This window comes from Macaca thibetana, chromosome 19 (genome assembly GCF_024542745.1).
Source record: "Macaca thibetana thibetana isolate TM-01 chromosome 19, ASM2454274v1, whole genome shotgun sequence".
Classification (NCBI taxonomy): domain Eukaryota; kingdom Metazoa; phylum Chordata; class Mammalia; order Primates; family Cercopithecidae; genus Macaca; species Macaca thibetana.
The window spans coordinates 45,107,207-45,124,811 of record NC_065596.1 but is presented as its reverse complement, the minus strand read 5'-3'; the positions used below and the strand labels follow the sequence as shown (position 1 = coordinate 45,124,811).

The window sequence follows — 17,605 nt, the reverse complement described above, 5'->3', positions numbered from 1 at the left end:
GGACAACACAGCAAGACCCTGTCTCTACAAAAAATAAAAAGTTAGCTGAGTGTATTGAGTGTGGTGGTGCACGCCTGTACTCCCAGCTATTGATAAGGCTGAGGTGGGAAGATCTCTTGAGCCCAAGGGGCTGCAGTGAGCTGTGATTGCACCATTGTACTCCAGCCTGGGCGACAGAGTGACTCTGTCTCAAAAACAAACAAAAAACTAAGCAGAGCTGGGTTCAGTGGCTCACGCCTGTAATCCCAGCACTTTGGGAAACTGAGGCGAGTGGATCACTTGAGGCCAGGAGTTCGAGACCAGCCTGGCCAACTTGGTGAAACCCTGTCTCTACTGAAAATACAAAAATTAGCTGGATGTGGTGCTGTGCACCTGTAATCCCAGCTACTTGAGAGGCTGAGGCAGGAGAATCCCTTGAACTTGGGAGGCAGAGATTGCAGTGAGCCGACCGAGATCACACCACTGCACTCCAGCCTGGGTGACAGAGCCAGACTCCATCTCCAAAAAAACAAAACAAAAACAAAAACAAAAAAAACAACTAAGCGGGTGGGATGTGGGTCGGGATTCGGGCAGGCTGCGTGGACCTCATGGTCTGTGTGGGTGGGATCGGCCTCCGTGTGGGTTTGTGGGTTTGGCTTGGACTCCTGGGGTCAGCAGGAGGCTATCTCAGACCTGGGAGGCGGGGCAGTGGCTCCCTGCTCTGGGGGGAGGCTGGAACACATGGGCACCTCCGCGCTGCTGTGTGGGTGGGCCTCACCTTGAACTTTCGGGTACTTCATGAGTGCCAGGAAGGCGTGGCGCAGCGTGGTGCCCACAGTCTCGGTGCCGCCAAAGAGCAGGTTATGTGTGGTCATCAGCAGGGTATCCATGCGGAAGTGGCTCAGCGGGTCCTCCTCCTGCCGGGGTGGAGGGGTGGGGATGTGAGCCAGGGATGGAGACCCCTTCCCTCTAGACCAGTAGGACTGCTGCTGGGGGCCCATTCAGTCCCAGCTGGGTTTAACTTTCTTTCCCTAGGAGAGCTGGGGAACGCAGAAGGGCAGGGCTGGGAAAATCTCAGCTGCAGGGCCTACAATTAACTTCTTAGATAGAGCTTGAATGACTTCTTGTTTTTTGTTTTTTAAAAAATATGTTTTATGTATGTATGTATGTATTGTAGAGACTGGGTCTTACTATATTGTCCAGGCTGGTCTCGAACTCCTGGACTCAAGCCATCCTCCTGCCTCGGCCGCCCAAAGTGCTGGGATTACAAGGGTGAGCAACTGCGCCCTCCCGCGCCCTCCCCCGCCCCGCCCCGCCCCACCTCCTTTGATGACTTCTTAATGAGCTGTAATTGGAGGTGGCTGCCAGTGGCTCCTGGCTCCAGCCCAGCTGGGCCAGATGCTTCAGCTTCTTCAGGGAGAAGGTCCCCCAACCCTGCCCCATCTGGGGTCCCTGTGGGTTTGAGGCCGGGGCAGCAGGAGAATTTCAGGTCAGACTAGAGGTGGGATTTCCAGGTAGGGATTACCTCTGCCATCTTGGTGAGGAAGCAGTCGATGAAGTCCCGGGGAGATCTGGGGTCTAGAGAGGACTGGTGGTCGTGGACGCTGTGGGCGATGAGGTCTCTCAGGCGCTTGAAGTTCTGGAAGATGCGTTGGTGCGGCCCGGGCACCCAGTCCAGGAGGCTCGGGAAGATGTTGTACAACTGGGGACCAGACAGAGTGGGAGGGTTTTGGAGGAGGACGAAGGGTGTTCAGGGGCGAACGGGTTCTGTGTGGATGAGGTAGGCAGGGACTGGGTCTCCAAAGGTAGCCAGGTTCTGGAGAGGCCGGGGTTGGGGTTGGGGCTGAGGGGGAGTGGGAAGGAGGGAATGGCGGCCATAAATGCTCAGGGGAGGGGAGGGGGCGTGGCCGTGTAACTCTGGGCGGGGTCAGATGGGAGGGGCGGGCCCTGGGAGGGCCATTCGCAGCCCTTTCCCCGCCCACTGTTTCCTCTCCATTCCTAGGTCCTGCGGAACCCACACCCCGTCCCAGCTGGACTCACTTGGCTGACCTCGCCCCAGGGGCTGCTCATGATTTGGAAGTTGTCATTGATAAGGCGGATAATGGTGAGCAGACGCTCATCATCGTAGTGGAAGCAGCTGGCGAAGAGCACGGAACAGATAATGTTGGACACTGAGTGACTCAGCACAAACGTGGGGTCAAAGGGCTCGCCTGAGGGTGGGGAATGGAATGGATCAGGAAGACGCGATGTGCAGCACACCGGACCTCATGCAGCAACACCATTAATTTGCACAACATCCGACTCAAGCATGGCAACGTGTCTTGCGGTGCAGAGCACAGGCACATGGTCACAACATGCTGCTTAACAACACCCCAAAAGCATGTGTCAATGCCACAGACAGCACAGAACCCACAACTTCCTGCAGCACATCCACAGCAACAATACCCAACCACAGAACCGGCTATTCTTGGCAACACAACACACAACACGCAACATAGCACAAGGCAATCATCAGGCATCACGGAACACAACAACACAGGGAACAGAACACCCAGCAAATAGGATCACAGTAGATGCTAACACAGGACACTCGGTGACCTAACAACCAGCCCGGAAACATCCCAAGACACGGTAACCACACACCAACACATCATGCCAGCATACAGCTCCATAATCCTGCCACACAACACACACTAGTACACAACAACCCAGCAGACAGCACCCAACACACGATGTGACATCACAACACGTACAATCAAGGCAGCAGAACAAAGGCCACACTATGCAGCAACGCAACAACGTTGGCAGCCAGCAGATGACACAACGCAAAACCACATGCAGCGCCTGACAACTCTACAATCTCACCCAGAAATAACACAACACCTAGCATCTGGCCGTCCAACAGCTGAACAGACCATAGTAAATACCGAACAGCACACTTCTTTCTTTCTGGGTTTTTTTTTTTTTTTTTTTTTTTTTTTTTTTTTTTTTGAGATGAAATCTTGCTCCGCCGCCCATGCTGGAGTGCAGTGGCAGGATCTCGGTTCACTGCAACCTCTGCCTCCCGGGTTCAAGTGATTCTCCTGCTTCAGCCCCCGCAAGGAGCTGAGATCACACCTGGCTAATTTTTTTTTTTTTTTCTGGTATTTTTAGTGGAGATGGGGTTTCACCATGTTGTCCAGGCTAGTCTCGAACTCCTGACCTCAAGTGATCCGCCCGCCTCGGCTTCCCAAAGTGCTAAGATTACACGCATGAGCCACCGTGCCAGGCCTAGTTTTTGTATTTTTTGTAGAGACAGGGTTTCACCATGTTGCCAAGGCTGGTTTCGAATTCCTGAGCTCAAGTGATCCACCACCTTGGCCTCCCAAAGTGCTAGGATTACAGGCGTGAGCCACCATGCCCAGCCGAAACAACACATTTCAACACAGCACCCAGGACGCAATAGCACAGCCCAGAAAACCAGATCTGGAGTTAGATGGACGCGGTTTGAATCCTCATTGGTCTCTTAGTCTTGGTGTGACTTGGCAAACTGACTTCCTTTCTCTGAGCCTCAGTTTTCTCATCTGTAAAATGGGTCTGATGGCACTTCTCTCATCATGGAGCTACTATAAGGAGTTAGTGAGTGTGTGACTGGGAGTCAGTGAAGGGCCTGACCCAGTGCGAGGCTGTTACAGATCATGGTGTCGTGGCGGGTTGTGATGGCCCCCAAAGATGTCCATGTCCTTATGCTTACAACCTGTGAATTTGTTACCTTACGTGGTAAAAAGGACCTTGTAGATGGGATTAAGTTGAGGATTCTGAGATAAGAAGTTTGCTCCAGACTATCTGGCTGGGCCTAATGTAATCACAGGGATCCTTTTTAGAGGGAGGCAGGAGGGACCGAGTAAGAAAAGGTAATGTAGGCTGGGTGCGGTGGCTCACACCTGTAATCCCAGAATATATTGGGAGGCCGAGGTAGGAGGACTGCTTGAGCCCTGGAGTTTGAGACTAGCCTGGACAACATAGCAAGACTCCCTCTCTACCCTCTCTATAAAAAAATTAAAAAGAAGGAGCTGAATGTGGTGGCACATACCTGTATTCCCAGCTACTTGGGAAGCTAAGGTGAGAGAATCAGTTGAGCTCAGGAGGTCGAGGCTGCAGTGAGCCCAGACCATGCCACTGCACTGCAGCCTGGGTGCCAGAGTGAGATCCTGGCAAAAAAAAGAATGAACGAACGAAAGAAAGAAAGAAACAAAGAAAGAAAAGGTGATGTGGTGATAGAAGGAGAGATTGAACATGCTATCCTAGCCTAGCTTTTGGACTTATCTGGTGCGGGAATGGGCCAGGGCTTGGATATCTCAAAATATCAGCTGACAACAGGTCAGTAAATATTCTGAGAAAATGAAAAATGGACAACCTGAACCCCAAGCCTTGCTTCCGCCTGAACGCTGACCCCAGACCAAAGTGCTGGGATAACAGGTGTGAGCAACCGCGCCTGGCCTATATTCTACTTCTTGAGTCATCCACTCCAGTAGAGAAGATGGAAGGGATGGAAGACCTCTGGCTGTTCAAAGACCTTGCACCCAGAAGAAACTTGAATTTGGGGCACACAAGATGGGTTAGGAGGGTGAGGGAGTCCAGTCTAGCATAATGGTGTGTAATACGGGCTCTGGAGACAGGATGCCTTTTTTAAAATCCCAAATGTGTGACTTTCCACAAGTAATATCTCCTTGAGCCTCAGTTCCCTCTTCCATAATATGGGGATCATGACAGTATTATCTGTCTCATGGTGTTACTATGAGAATTCATGGTGTTATGTGCCTGACACATAACAAGCCCTCAAGTATTAGTTTAATATTAGTCTTAATATTTTAAGGTTGATAGGAGTTGCTTTTGGTGCCAAGCGTTGCATTAAAGGATTTCCTACAGTATCATATTGAATCCTCATGGTGTATCTATCGTGATTGCTGTATGTTATATAGAGATTTTGTTAAAATACTCATTTGATAAAGGAGGAAACTGAAGGGCAGATTGGTTAAGTAATTTATCAAAGGAAATATAGATTGTAGGTGCTGGAACTGGAATTCTAACTCAGGTATGATTGACGTGGCCTCAAGTCTTCATCATCTCTCAAGAAAACCAGCTTTCTGCCCGGTGTGTTGGCTCACGCTTGTAATCCCAGCACATTGGAGGCCGTGGTGGGTGGATCACAGGAGGTCAGGAGTTCAAGACCAGCCTGGCCAACATGGTGAAACCCCGTCTCTACTGAAAACACAAAAATTAGCCAGACGTGGGGCAGGCACCTGTAATCCCAGCTACCCGGGAGGCTGAGGCAGGAGAATCCTTTGAACCCTGAAGGCGAAAGTTGCAGTGAGCCGAGATTATGCCACTGCACTCCAGCCTGGGCGACAGAGTGAAACTCTGTCTCAAAAAAAAAGAAGAAAAGTAATGAGATGAATAAAATAAGGCCTAGAGCTAGTAAATGTCTCAGCTAGGCAGGTAGTAAAAGTCTCAACCAGGCAGTGGCAGAGCAGGATTCAAATTCAGGGCTGTTGTGATGCCCCCCAGGACTCTGAGCCTGAGTAACCTGTGGAGCAGGGAGAATACAGCGCCACCTGGTGGTAACATTGCGCCGCTTCTGGCCTGGAAGAACAGCAACTCACACAGCATTTACTATGTGCCAGTCATTATTCTAAGTGCTTTACTTAGATTTTTTTCTTCTTCTTCTTCTTTTTTGAGACGGAGTCCCACTCTTCGACCAGGCTGGAGTGCTGTGGCATGGTCTCGGCTCACTGCAACCTCTGCTTCCCGGGTTCAAGGGATTCTCCTGCCTCAGCCTCCCAAGTAGCTGGGATTACAGGGGCCTGCCACCACGCCCAGCTAATGTTTTGTGATTTTTTTAGTAGAGATGGCGTTTCACTATGTTGGACAGGCTGCTCTCAAGCTCCTGACCTCGTGATCCTCCGGCCTCAGCCTCCCAAAGCGCTGGGATGACAGGCGTGAGCCGCCGCGCCCGGCCGATTTAATTTAAATTACTTAATCCCTCCTCTTAACAACCCGCTAAGGCACGTAAGTTGTAATCGGCACCCCTTCCACTTTTCACCCATTTTTCTTTTCTTATTTCAATATTTTTGGGGGAACAGGTGGTTTTTGGTTACATGGATAATTTCTTTAGGGCTGATTTCTGAGATTTTGGTGCACCCGTCACCTGAGGAGTTTACACTATACCTAATGTGTAGTCTTTTATCCCTCACTCCCCTCCCACCCTTCCCCTATGAGTCCCCAAAGTCCATTAGAACATTCTTATGCCTTTGCACCCTCATAGCTTAGCTCCCACTTATAAGTGAGAATATTCGATATTTGATTTTCCATTTCTGAGTTACTTCACTTACAATAATGGTCTCCACCTCCATCCAGCTTGCTGCAAATGTCATTATTTTGTTCCTTTTTATGGCTGAGTAGCTGAGCAGTATTCCTTGGTGAATACACAATTTTGTTTGTTTGTTTGTTTGTTTGTTTTTGTTTTTGTTTTAGACGAAGTCTCACTCTGTCACCAGGCTGGAGTGCAGTGGTGCGATCTTGGCTCCCTGCAACCTCCACCTCCCAGGCTCAAGCGATTCTCCTCCCTCAGCCTACAGGCGTGCACCACCAAGCCCAGCAATTTTTTGTATTTTTAGTAGAGACGGGGTTTCAGCATGTTAGCCAGGATGGTCTCGATCTCTTGACCTCATGATCTGTCTGCCTCGGCCTCGCTAAGTGCTGGGATTACAGGCGTGAAGGAGCCACTACGCCTGGTACTACATTTTCTTTATCCACTGGCTGGTCAATGGGCATTTAGATTTGTTCCATATTTTTGCAACTGCAAATTGTCCTGCTATAAACATGTGCATGCAAGTGTCTTTTTCATATAACAACTCATTTTCCTTTGGGTAGATACCCAGTAGTGGGATTGCTAGATCAAATGATAGTTCTATTTTTAGTTCTTTAAGGAATCACCATACTGTTTTCCATAGTGATTGTACTAGTTTACATTCCCGCCGGACGTGTAAAAGTCCGCTTCTCACCACATCCACGGCCAACATCTGTATGTTTTGATTTTTTAATTATGATCATTCTTGCAGGAGTAAAGTGGTATCTCACTGTGTTTTTAATTTGCATTTCCCTGATAATGAGTGATGTCGAGCATTTTTTTCATAGGTTTGTTGACCATTTGAATATCTTCTTTTGAGAATTGTCTATTCATGTCCTTCAGTTTTACTTTTCTTTGAAAAAACTGTTTTATCTGTGGATTATTTCAAACATACACTAGAGTAGATGTAAGAATATATTCATCATCCAGCTTCAACAATGATCAACTCATGGCCAATCTTGTTTCATCTATGCTCCCGACAATCCCCCTCCCTGCACCCCCAAAAATTGGGATTATTTTGAAGCAAAGTCCAGAGCTTGCATCAATTCACCTATAAATGTTTTCACCACGCATCTCTAAAATTATCCCCATTTTACCACTGGGGAAACTGAGGCATGATGAGATCACATAACTTAATCAAGGTCACTTTTCTGATGGGATTCAGAGCCAGGATCAAAAGCCCAGCTCCCTGGTTCCAGGGCCCTTGCCTTTAACTGTTGTGATGCCTCTGGAAACTTAGATGTGATTTTCTTTTTTGTTTTATTTTGTTTTGTTTCTGTTTTTGGTAAAGACAGGGTTTCACTGTGTTGCATAGGCTGGTCTCAAACTCCTGGCCTCAAGCAATCCTCCTGCCTCAGCCTCCCAAAGTGCTGGGATTACAGGCATAAGCCACCACGCCCAACCATGAGTGAGTCTTAAGCGTGGCGTCACTCAGGCAACAAAGAAACTGCCATTTCATTTCAAAGTTGTCAAACTACTTCTCAAACCAACAGGTGGAGTATAAACCTTACGGATGAAAGTATTGCATCATCAGCATTAAATTTACTATAGCTGATAAATATATATATATAGCTGCAGTTATATCAGAAAATGTCCCTATTCTTAGGAAATACACTCCAAAGTATTTACAGGTAAAAGCTATGTTGTATGTAATTTACCCTAAGTGGTTCAGAAAAAGTACTGAATAGATATTGTTATGGTTTGAATGTTTTTATCCATGTTGGAATGTAATCCTCAATGCAACAGTATTGGGATGTGTGGCCTATGACAGGTGATTGGGTCAGGAGGGTTCCACCATCATGAATGGGATTAGGTACCCTACAAAAGGGCCTGATGGATGAACTTCACCTCTCTTGGTCTTCTGCCTTCCACCCATGTGAGGACACAAGGTTTCTCCCCTCTGGAGGATCCAACAACACGATGCCATCTTGAAAGGAGAAACCTGATCCTCACCGGGCACCGAACCTACCAGCTCCTCGATCTTGGACTCCCAGTCTCCAGAACTGTGGGAAATAAATTTCTATTATTTGTAAGTAGACCAGGTGCTATGGCTCACTCCTGTAATCCTGGCACTTTGGGAGACTCAGGTGGGCAGATCACTTGAGGTCAGGTGTTCAAGACCAGCCTCGTCAACATGGTGAAACCCTGTCTCTATTAAAAATACAAAAATTAGCCAGGCGTGGTGGCAGGTGCCTGTAATCCCAGCTACTCTGGAGGCTGAGGCAGGAGAATCACTTGAACCCGGGAGGCGAAGGTTGCAGTGAGCCAAGATCATGCCATTTGCACTCCAGTCTGGGCAACAAGAGTGAAACTCCATCTCAAACAAATGAATAAGTTACCTAGTCTGTAGTATTTTGTTATAGTAGCATAAAACACAGTAAGATAGATAGATGATTGATTGATAGAATAGAACAAATCACACTGGGAATGGGTTAAAATGTTAACCTCAGGTGAATCTGCATTAAGAGCTTTTTTTTTTAACATTTTAATCTGGGCCTCGGCCAGACACAGTGGCTCACACCTGTAATCCCAGCACTTCGGGAGGCTGAGAAGGACGGATCACTTGAGTTCAGGAGTTCGAGACCAACCTAGCCAACGTGGTGAAAGCCCATCTCTGCTAAAAATACAAAAATTAGCCAGACATGGTGGTGCACGCCTGTAATCCCAGCTACTTGGAAGGCTGAGGCAGGAGAATCTCTTGAACTAAGGAGGTGGAGGCTGTAGTGAGCCGAGATCACGCCACTACACTATAGCCTGGGTGACATAGCAAGATTCCATCTCAAAAAATAAATAAATAAATAATAATCTGGGCTGTGAGCAATGGCTCACACCTGAAATCCCAGCACTTTGTGGGGCTGAGGAAGGAGGATTGCTGGAGCCCAGGAGTTTGAGACCAGCCTGGGCAACGTGGCAGGAGGCGGTCTTTTCAACAAATTTTTTAAAACATTAGCCAGATGTGGTGGCACGCCTTACGGGCAAGAGGGGTGAGACTGGTCTAAAGCCCCCTCTCCCTGCAGGAGGAGAAGAACACGGAGTTCTACTTGAAGAACCTGATGCTGACCTCACTGAACCTCTTCATTGCGGGCACCGAGACCGTCAGCACCACCCTGCGCTACGGCTTCCTGCTGCTCACGAAGCACCCAGAGGTGGAGGGTAAGGCTGGAGGGGGAGGGAAGAGGAGGTCCGCAGACCCTCAAAACTCCCCTGAGCCTGGTGCAATGTCTCCACCTGTCCCAGATCCCAGGACCCTGAGACGTGCCTTGCTGTCCAGAGACAGGGCAATATTCAGCTGACAGGAATCAGCTGAGTCTCACTAGCTATTAAAATACTGAAAATGTCTGTAGTGATTGGTCAGTCACTCCCGTCCCAAGCCCACTGAGTGCCCACTGCCCACTCCTCTGGATCATCCCCTAAGTTCCTCTCTGTACCTCCCCCGTGATTCTGGCACAACCTGGTTAACAGGACCCTGCTCCAACAATGCAAATGGCTGATGTCTGTTATGAATGGTCTACCTCCGTGTCATTGGTGGAGCTGCGTTCTTCACCGCTTCCTCCTTGCCCCACAGGTGGCACTCAGCGGCCACGAGGCAGAGCTCATAGTCAGAGGGATGTTACCAAAGCCTGAGAGCTTGGGGGTGACATCGATGTCCGCAGGCGGCACCAGCGAGCGTGGAGAGAAGTTCTGCAGGATGGAGGTGAAGTAGAGAAAGAGTTCCATGCGGGCCATGGCCTCGCCCAGGCAGGTGCGCTTTCCTGCAGGCACAGGGGAGGACAGAAGGAAGGGTCGCACCTGCACAGGTCATGGGGTGTCGGGGGTGTCTGGACTGACCACCCCACTGAGCCTCAGCTGCCTCATCAGCACCTCAGGACTCATGACTGTGCCTGCTTTATAAAGGGGTGTTACACAGGCTTAGTGGGTGTCTATAGTTAGGCTCAGCTAGGACCTGCTACTTCTCTGATGGCTCTGATTCCATCCCATTCCAAGAGGGAATGGTTCTATAGGACCCATGAGTTTCAAGGTTGTGTTCATTTCAGTTCCTCAAGGGTTTGTCAAATGCCTATTACGTGCCAGACACTGGTGAGAAAAAAAGTGAAAACTCACCGTTAATAACACCTACTGTTTGTAAGCCGCTCTTCCAATTGTTTGGAGGGATGAATCCCTGTTTCACAGACGGCGGCTGAAGTGACTCACCCAAGGCCTCACCATTTCTAAAAGGTGGAGTGGAGTCCAGGTTCCCAACCGCTGCCCTGACTCCAGGATCCAAACAACATACACTTTTGTTGTTGTTTTCTGTTTGTTTGAGACGGGGTCTCACTCTGTCTCCCAGGCTGGAGTGCAGTGGCATGATCTTGGTTCACTGCAACCTCATCTCCCAGGTTCAAGTGATTTTTGTGCCTCAGCCTCCCGAGTAGCTGGGATTAGAGACGCAGGCCACCATGCCTGGCTAATTTTTGTATTTTTAGTAGCGATAGGGTTTCACCATGTTGGCCAGGCTGGTCTCGAACTCCTGGCCTCAAGTGCTCTACCTGTCTTGGCCTCCCAAAGTGCTGGGATTACAGGTGTGAGCCATTGTGCCCCACCAATATATACTTAAAATGTTGCTGCATAAAGATTTTTTGCCATGAGTAGGCAAATGACTGTCGGGCAAATTTGCCCTGCTGCTTGTGTTCATACAGCCTGCAAACTAGGAATGCTTTTGGCATTTTAAAATGGTTGGGGAAAAAAGACTTTTTTGTGATATATGAAGATAAAACAAAATTCAAATTTCATTGTCCATAAACAGTTTTTCAGGCTCACACACATGCTCATTCATTTACATATTGTCTATGGCTGCTTTTGTAGATCAATGGCAAAGGTTCAGAGGCTATCTGCCTGGAAACATAGAAAATATATCTTATTTTCTTCTTAACAGCCAGTTGGTTTATGCCCTGTTTAGTGCTATTGCCATCCTAACTTTTTTTCTAATTATCAGGGATAATCGTTCCAATATTTACTAATTCTGGGATTCTAAAACTTTATGGTTCTAAGATATAACCTTCAAATTCACATTATGACTTTGACCTCAAATACAGACCAGTGGCTGAGGGGTGGATTTAGCACATGCCTGGGGGGAGTCAGACCAGAGAAACCTACCAGAGGAAAAAGGCACAAAGGCTCCATTCTTCTTGAAGCGGCCCAGCTCATCCGGAAAGTGCTGGGGATAGAAGGCTTCTGGCTAGCAGAAGTATTTGGGGTCTTTGAGGACAGAGCCAGGCAGGGGAAATACGTCTGTGCCCTGGGGTGAAAATGGGGGCAGTTAGGAGAAATCAGTGTTGGGCTACAGGAGTAGGGAACCAGGGGGAGAGATGAGTGCAGTGGAAGGGAGGCAATGAGGGGGCTACCCCACCTCGGGCAGAAGGTGACCTCGAAACTGAATGTCCCGGATGACGTTGTGGGGGACACCCATGGGCACGATATCTACCAGTCTCTGTATCTCTGTATTTCATGGATGACGGCATCTGTGTAGGGCATCTTGACCCGGTCATCCACACTTGGAAGCTGGTGTGGTCCAATCACCTGGTTAATCTCTTTGTGGATCTTAGCTGGAAGGGGCCAGAAAATATAGCGGAGAATGGCACACACACAAATAAAAGGGTGTTTTTGTTAGGGAAGCCAGGGCAAATCATGCATTCCAAGCTCCAGCAGAGAGATGTCAGATGCAAGCCATGCATGTTTGGTTGCTTCTTTTATTTTTTCTTTTTTTTTTTGGACAGCCTGTCACCCAGGCTGGAGTGCAATGGCACGATCTCGGCTCACTGCAACCGCCGCCTTCCAGGTTCAAGTGATTCTCCTGCCTCAGCCTCCTGAGTAACTGGGATTACAGGCACCTGCCATCCGCCCGGCTAATTTTTGTATTTGTAATACAGATGGAGTTTTACCATGTTGGTCAAGCTGGTCTCGAACTCCTGACCTCATGATCCACCCACCTCGGCCTCCCAAAGTGCTGGGATCACAGGCATGAGTCAAGGCACCTGGCCTGTTTTGTCACTTCTTTAACTTAACAACTGACACACTGGTGGTGCTCAATTATTCGTCAGACATCGGGAAACAGGCAGCTTGGAGTCTGGAATGCTGCCAGGACAATTGGTCTTTACTTAAAAGCATCAAAAAACCATGGTCCCAGCTTGGTTTTCATACATGGGTATTTTACAGAATGGGAAAGAGGCATGCTGGGTGACTAGGACAGGATCAACACAAATGGCAAGTGGTTACGTGACTGATTAAGATCACCACTGGTGGAGTTACTCCTCTTTGCATTTTAGGGATGAGTGACTTCACCTTCTGAACTTGGGTTTCATCATCTTCAAAATGAGTGTGATGGTTGGACAAGGTCATAGAGTTGTAAACATTACATAAATCTGGTGTACAAGGAACTAGGACAGTGCTTGGCACATAGAAGCATCCAATAAATATTTGATTTTCTTTTTTTTTTTTTTTTTCAAGATGGAGTCTCGCTCTGTCCCCCAGGCTGGAGTGTAGTGGTGCAATCTTGCCTCACTGCAACCTCTGCCTCCTGGGATCAAATGATTCTGGTGTGTCAGCCTCCCAAGTAGCTGGGATTACAGGTGTGCACTACCACACCTGGCTAATTTTTGCATTTTTAGTAGAGACAGGGTTTCACCATGTTGGCCAGGCTGGTCTTGAAGTCCTGGCCTCAAGCGATTTGCCCATCTCTGCCTTCCCAAAGTGCTGGGATTACAGGTGTGAGCCACCGCACCCAGCCTGATTATTTAGACCCGTGAAAGATAACTCAGACAACGGAGCTAAGACTAGAAACGTTTGAGTGGAAGTGTGTTAGTGTCTCTCATCTGCACCAGGAGAAATCCTTTGGCTTGTTTTGAATTGTATTATTAAGGAGAGGGGCCAAAATTGGGAACTTTCCTTAATCAAGTAATGAGTTTCTCATCACTAAAGTTACTCAAATGGACCAGATCATAATTTATTGGAGACGGATTCTATTTAACTTTGGCAGGGTGGTTGGCTCAATAATGGCCATCAAAGATAATCACCTCCAAGTCCCTAAAACCTAATGCCTGGAAGGCTGTGTATATAAGGGTAACAAAAAGACAAGAGAGACTTTGAAAATGCCAGTAAATTAAGAATCTTGAGATGAAAAGATTAGCCTGGGTTGTCGAGATTGGCCCTCAATAGAATATTGTGTGTCTGCATAAGAGAGGCAGGAGAATTGGAGTTAGAAAAAAAAAGATGTGAGGCTGGGCGCAGTGGCTCACACCTGTAATCCCAGCATTTTGGGAGGCCAAGGCGGGTGGATTACCTGAGGTCAAGAGTTTGAGACCAGCCTGGCCAACATGGTGAAGGCCTGTCTCTACTAAAAATACAAAATTAGCTGGGTGTGGTGACACACGCCTGTAATCCCAGCTACTCAGGAGGCTGAGGCAGGAGAATCGCTTGAACCCAGGAGGCAGAGGTTGCGTGAGCTGAGATCACGCCACTGCACCGCAGCCTGGGCAACAGAGAAAGACTCTGTCTCAAAAAAAAAAAAAAGAAAAATAATATAAAAAAATATAAAATGTTGGCCAGGCTGCTCTCAAACTTCTGATCTCAGTTGATACACCCACCTCGGCCTCCCAAAGTGCTGGGATTACAGGACTGAGCCACGGCGCCTGGCCTATTGTGTTATTTTCTCATTGGCTTTATTGTCTATCGTATACGGAGACAGGAGGTGGGTAAACCAAACGTGTCTGAGAGAGGACACAGTCAGAACAAAGGTCCTGTGGCAGGAACGTGCCTGGTGTGTTAGAGGAACAGCAAGGCAGAAGCCAGGGTGGATGGGATGGAGTGAACAACAGGGAGGATGGGAGGAGAAGAATGTAGGATGCCTTGTAAGTTTTGAACATGTAGGGACAGTAGGATATAGAATTTAAATTTCCAAGGGCAAAGATTCAAAAATATAAAAATATAAATATGCAAATGCATAAAACTCTAAGAAATGATGATATGGCAGTATTAACCTTCTAAATTTCTAAAGAGATATAGAAATAGAGATATATCTCTATACAAATTCAGAAGGTTAACACTTCTGCATCATCATTTCTTAGAGTTTTATACATTTGTAAATTTATATTTTTATGTTATTGAACCTTTGACCTTGGAAATTTAAATTCTATACCCTACTGTCCCTACACGTTCAAGTCTTTTAACTTTAACTTAAATGTTTAAAGTCTTACATTTAAAAACTTTAAATTTCTAAGTTTTTGAGATTCTAAGGTTCAAAACTACAGTTGTAACTCTCTGGCATGTATAAGGTGGAAGATTTTAAGTTTCCAAGTTCCTAAATTTTCCAAACTCCTGAAATTTCTAGATTCAAAGTCTGTTTTAAAGTTGTAACAGTTTATACTTTTACAGTCTCTATATTCATCTACAGATAAAAGTAAACGCTGTGAAATAATGCTTGTTTTTTTATGTTTTGTTTTGTTTTGTTTTGCCCTCAATGTTTGCAGATTGGTGGAAAGTTGCAGGGACTAGAGGTTGGGGAGATGAGAGGGAAGGACCAGTGGAAGAAGAGGAGATACCTGGTGCATCTTGATGAGAAAGCAGTCAATGAAGTCCCGAGGGTTTTGGGAGTCAAAGGATGCTTCGTTGATCTTGACCCTGGAGGCAATGAAGTCCTTGAGCTCTTCTATCAAGTAGTAGACGCGATTGTGTCTTCCTTGCAAATACTGCATGATTCCAGAGTACATGTCATATAGTTGTGGGAATAGGCAAGAGGACTTTGTCAGTGATGGGTGCCAGGGGCCCGCATGGGCTGAGTCTGGAGTTGGACAGCTGGGCTCAAAGTCCAGTGCTGGGTCTAAGAATCAGGTGAGGCCCTTTTGCTTCCCAGAAGTTGGGTCCTATTGAGACAGTAGTTCCCCCTTCACCTTGGTTTTGCCTTCCACCATTGCAGTTATGTGTGCAGTCAACTGCAGTCTAAAAATATTACATATAATAAGATATTTTGAGACAGAAAGAGTACATTCACATAACTGTTGTTAGAATATAGTTATAATTGTTCTATTTTATTACTTATGAATGCCAGTCTCTTACTGTACTCAATTTATACATTGAATTTTATCATGATATGTATATATCAGAAAAACTTAGTATCTATAGAATTGGGTACTATCCATGGCTTGAGGCATCCACTGGGGGTCTTGAACATATCCCCCAGCAATGAGGGGGAACTACTGTACTAACTTCCCTGGGGTGTGGGGAGGATCATGTGGGGTATAGGAAGGTGCTTAGTTAACTGGGGTTGGTGCGAGGACAGAGAGGTGGCTGCGTGGGCACCTCGCCCAGGGAGTGCTCATCTCAGTGAAACTCTCATTGATCAACCGCAGCAGATTCAGGAACTGCTTGTCCTCATAGTCGAAGCGACTTCCAAAGACAACAGAACTGATGACGTTGGAAACGCTGCAGCTCAGCAGGAAGGTGGGGTCGATGGGGGCACCTGGGCAGTGGAAATTGTCTATGTTGGAGGTAATCGTCATGAATATGGGGTGTGGAGTCACAGTGATACATCTGAGTCCCAGCTCTACTACTTAATCGCATGTGTGAACCACTTCATTTTTGTGTTTTGGGTCAAGATTGGCCAATCGGCAAATTGGTTTGGGAACTATTTCACTGATTCATGAGGATTCAATATCATTATCTGTATAAAATAATTAGCACAAAGCCTGGCATACAGTAAGCACTCAAGAAAACCTAGTTGGCCGGGCGCGGTGGCTCAAGCCTGTAATCCCAGCACTTTGGGAGGCCGAGACGGGCGGATCACGAGGTCAGGAGATCGAGACCATCCTGGCTAACACGGTGAAACCCCGTCTCTATTAAGAAATACAAAAAAAAACTAGCCAGGCGAGGTGGCGGGCGCCTGTAGTCCCAGCTACTCGGGAGGCTGAGGCTGGAGAATGGCGTGAACCCGGGAGGCGGAGCTTGCAGTGAGCTGAGATCCGGCCACTGCACTCCAGCCTGGGTGACAGAGCGAGACTCCGTCTCAAAAAAAAAAAAAAAAAAGAAAACCTAATCATTGAGCTTAATCATTATTTTTTATTATTATTACTTAAATGTGTTGATGTTAGAGACTCACATATTTGGGGAAAAGTGGAATAAGGGACACATTATAAAAGTTCCTGAATTCTGTTTAGCTCTACCGATGATTCCATTTGGGTAATTTAAAAAATCCTTCCCGGCCAGGCGTGGCGGCTCATGCCTGGTAATCCCAGCACTTTAGGAGGCCGAGGTGGGCAGATCACGAGGTCAGGAGTTGGAGAGCAGCCTGGCCAACATGGCGAAACCCCATCTCTACTAAAAATACAACAATTAGCCAGGCGTGGTGGCAGGTGCCTGTAATCCCAGCTACTCAGGAGGCTGAGGCAGGAGAATCGCATGAAGCTGGGAGGTGGAGGTTGCAGTGAGCTGAGATCATGCCACTGCACTCCAGCCTGGGCAACGAGAGCAAGACTCTGTCTCAAAACAAAACAAAACAAAATCCTTCCCTTGCCATCACCTACACCTTCTGTAAAACAAGATCAGTCGATCTGGGAAGAATTTCTCTAGAATAATGCACATATTCACAAATACACAATTTTATGAATAATGTCTGGGGTACATGGGCATTTGAAACGTTTATATAGACCTGTGAATCACTCATGTAGACCAGGCAAGGAGCCTCGGATGTAGAGAAAATGTGTCTCTATTTCTACCTCTTATCTATTTTTCTCTGGTTTTTTTGTTTTTGTTTTTGTTTTTGTTTTTTTCAGCCTCTGTGTCTTTTCTCTATAAACCCCAGTGTTTCTAGACCTTATTTTTTGGTGGGACTGAACTCTTTTAAAATCACAACGAAATGAGTATAGAGTTTCAGATTTGCAAGATAAAAAAGTTCAAAAGATTTTTTTCACAACATGAATATACTTAACAGTACTGAACTGGACACTTAAAATGCTGAATATGGTAAATTTTATGTTATGTATTTTTTTACCACAATACAGATAGACAAATGTAATGAAATTTGAGCCTGTCTTCAGGAAAAGTCACAAAGTCACATGTCACCAAAATCTGCATAGGATATCAAGAGCTCACAGACCCCCTGAGATCCACTGATTACAGTTTCTAGATGAGTGGTCCCTAAGGGTCTTCCATGTTAACTGTTTTGTTGTTGTTGTTGTTTTAAGAGACAGAGTCTCACTGTGTCTCCCATAC

At 46.9% G+C, this 17,605-nt stretch overlaps 3 protein-coding genes and 1 long non-coding RNA gene across 8 annotated transcripts in view; 1 reads left to right on the top strand and 3 right to left on the bottom strand.

Moving 5' to 3' along the window:
* Positions 1–17,605, top strand: part of LOC126942026 (cytochrome P450 2A6) — a 60,937-nt gene that overhangs the window by 21,434 nt on the left and 21,898 nt on the right. The window lies entirely within an intron of this gene.
* LOC126942157 (uncharacterized) overlaps positions 1–17,605 on the bottom strand; it is a 48,966-nt gene that overhangs the window by 23,644 nt on the left and 7,717 nt on the right. The gene's annotated exons all lie outside the window — the stretch shown is intronic.
* The window catches only part of LOC126942094 (cytochrome P450 2G1-like), an 84,229-nt gene that overhangs the window by 64,096 nt on the left and 2,528 nt on the right, over positions 1–17,605 (bottom strand). Inside the window, exon 2 of one of the 4 annotated variants that reach the window (XR_007721494.1) lies at positions 14,824–15,337. The exons of 2 other annotated variants lie outside the window; for them this stretch is intronic. Coding sequence is in view for 1 of the 2 variants with exons in the window: in XM_050769319.1 (XP_050625276.1) it covers positions 15,649–15,857 (209 nt within the window). In the remaining variant the exon portion in view is untranslated. Of the gene's footprint in view, positions 1–14,823; positions 15,338–15,530; positions 15,858–17,605 lie in introns of those variants that run through there. One more of the 4 variants, XM_050769319.1, reaches the window with a different exon arrangement.
* LOC126942134 (cytochrome P450 2F5-like) lies at positions 406–1,829 on the bottom strand. Its single transcript, XM_050769387.1, has 2 exons — positions 1,505–1,829; positions 406–896 (listed from the first exon to the last, which is right to left on the bottom strand). The coding sequence occupies exons 1-2, from the start codon at positions 1,511–1,513 to the stop codon at positions 651–653; spliced, it is 255 nt and encodes an 84-aa protein (XP_050625344.1). The 5' UTR covers positions 1,514–1,829; the 3' UTR covers positions 406–650.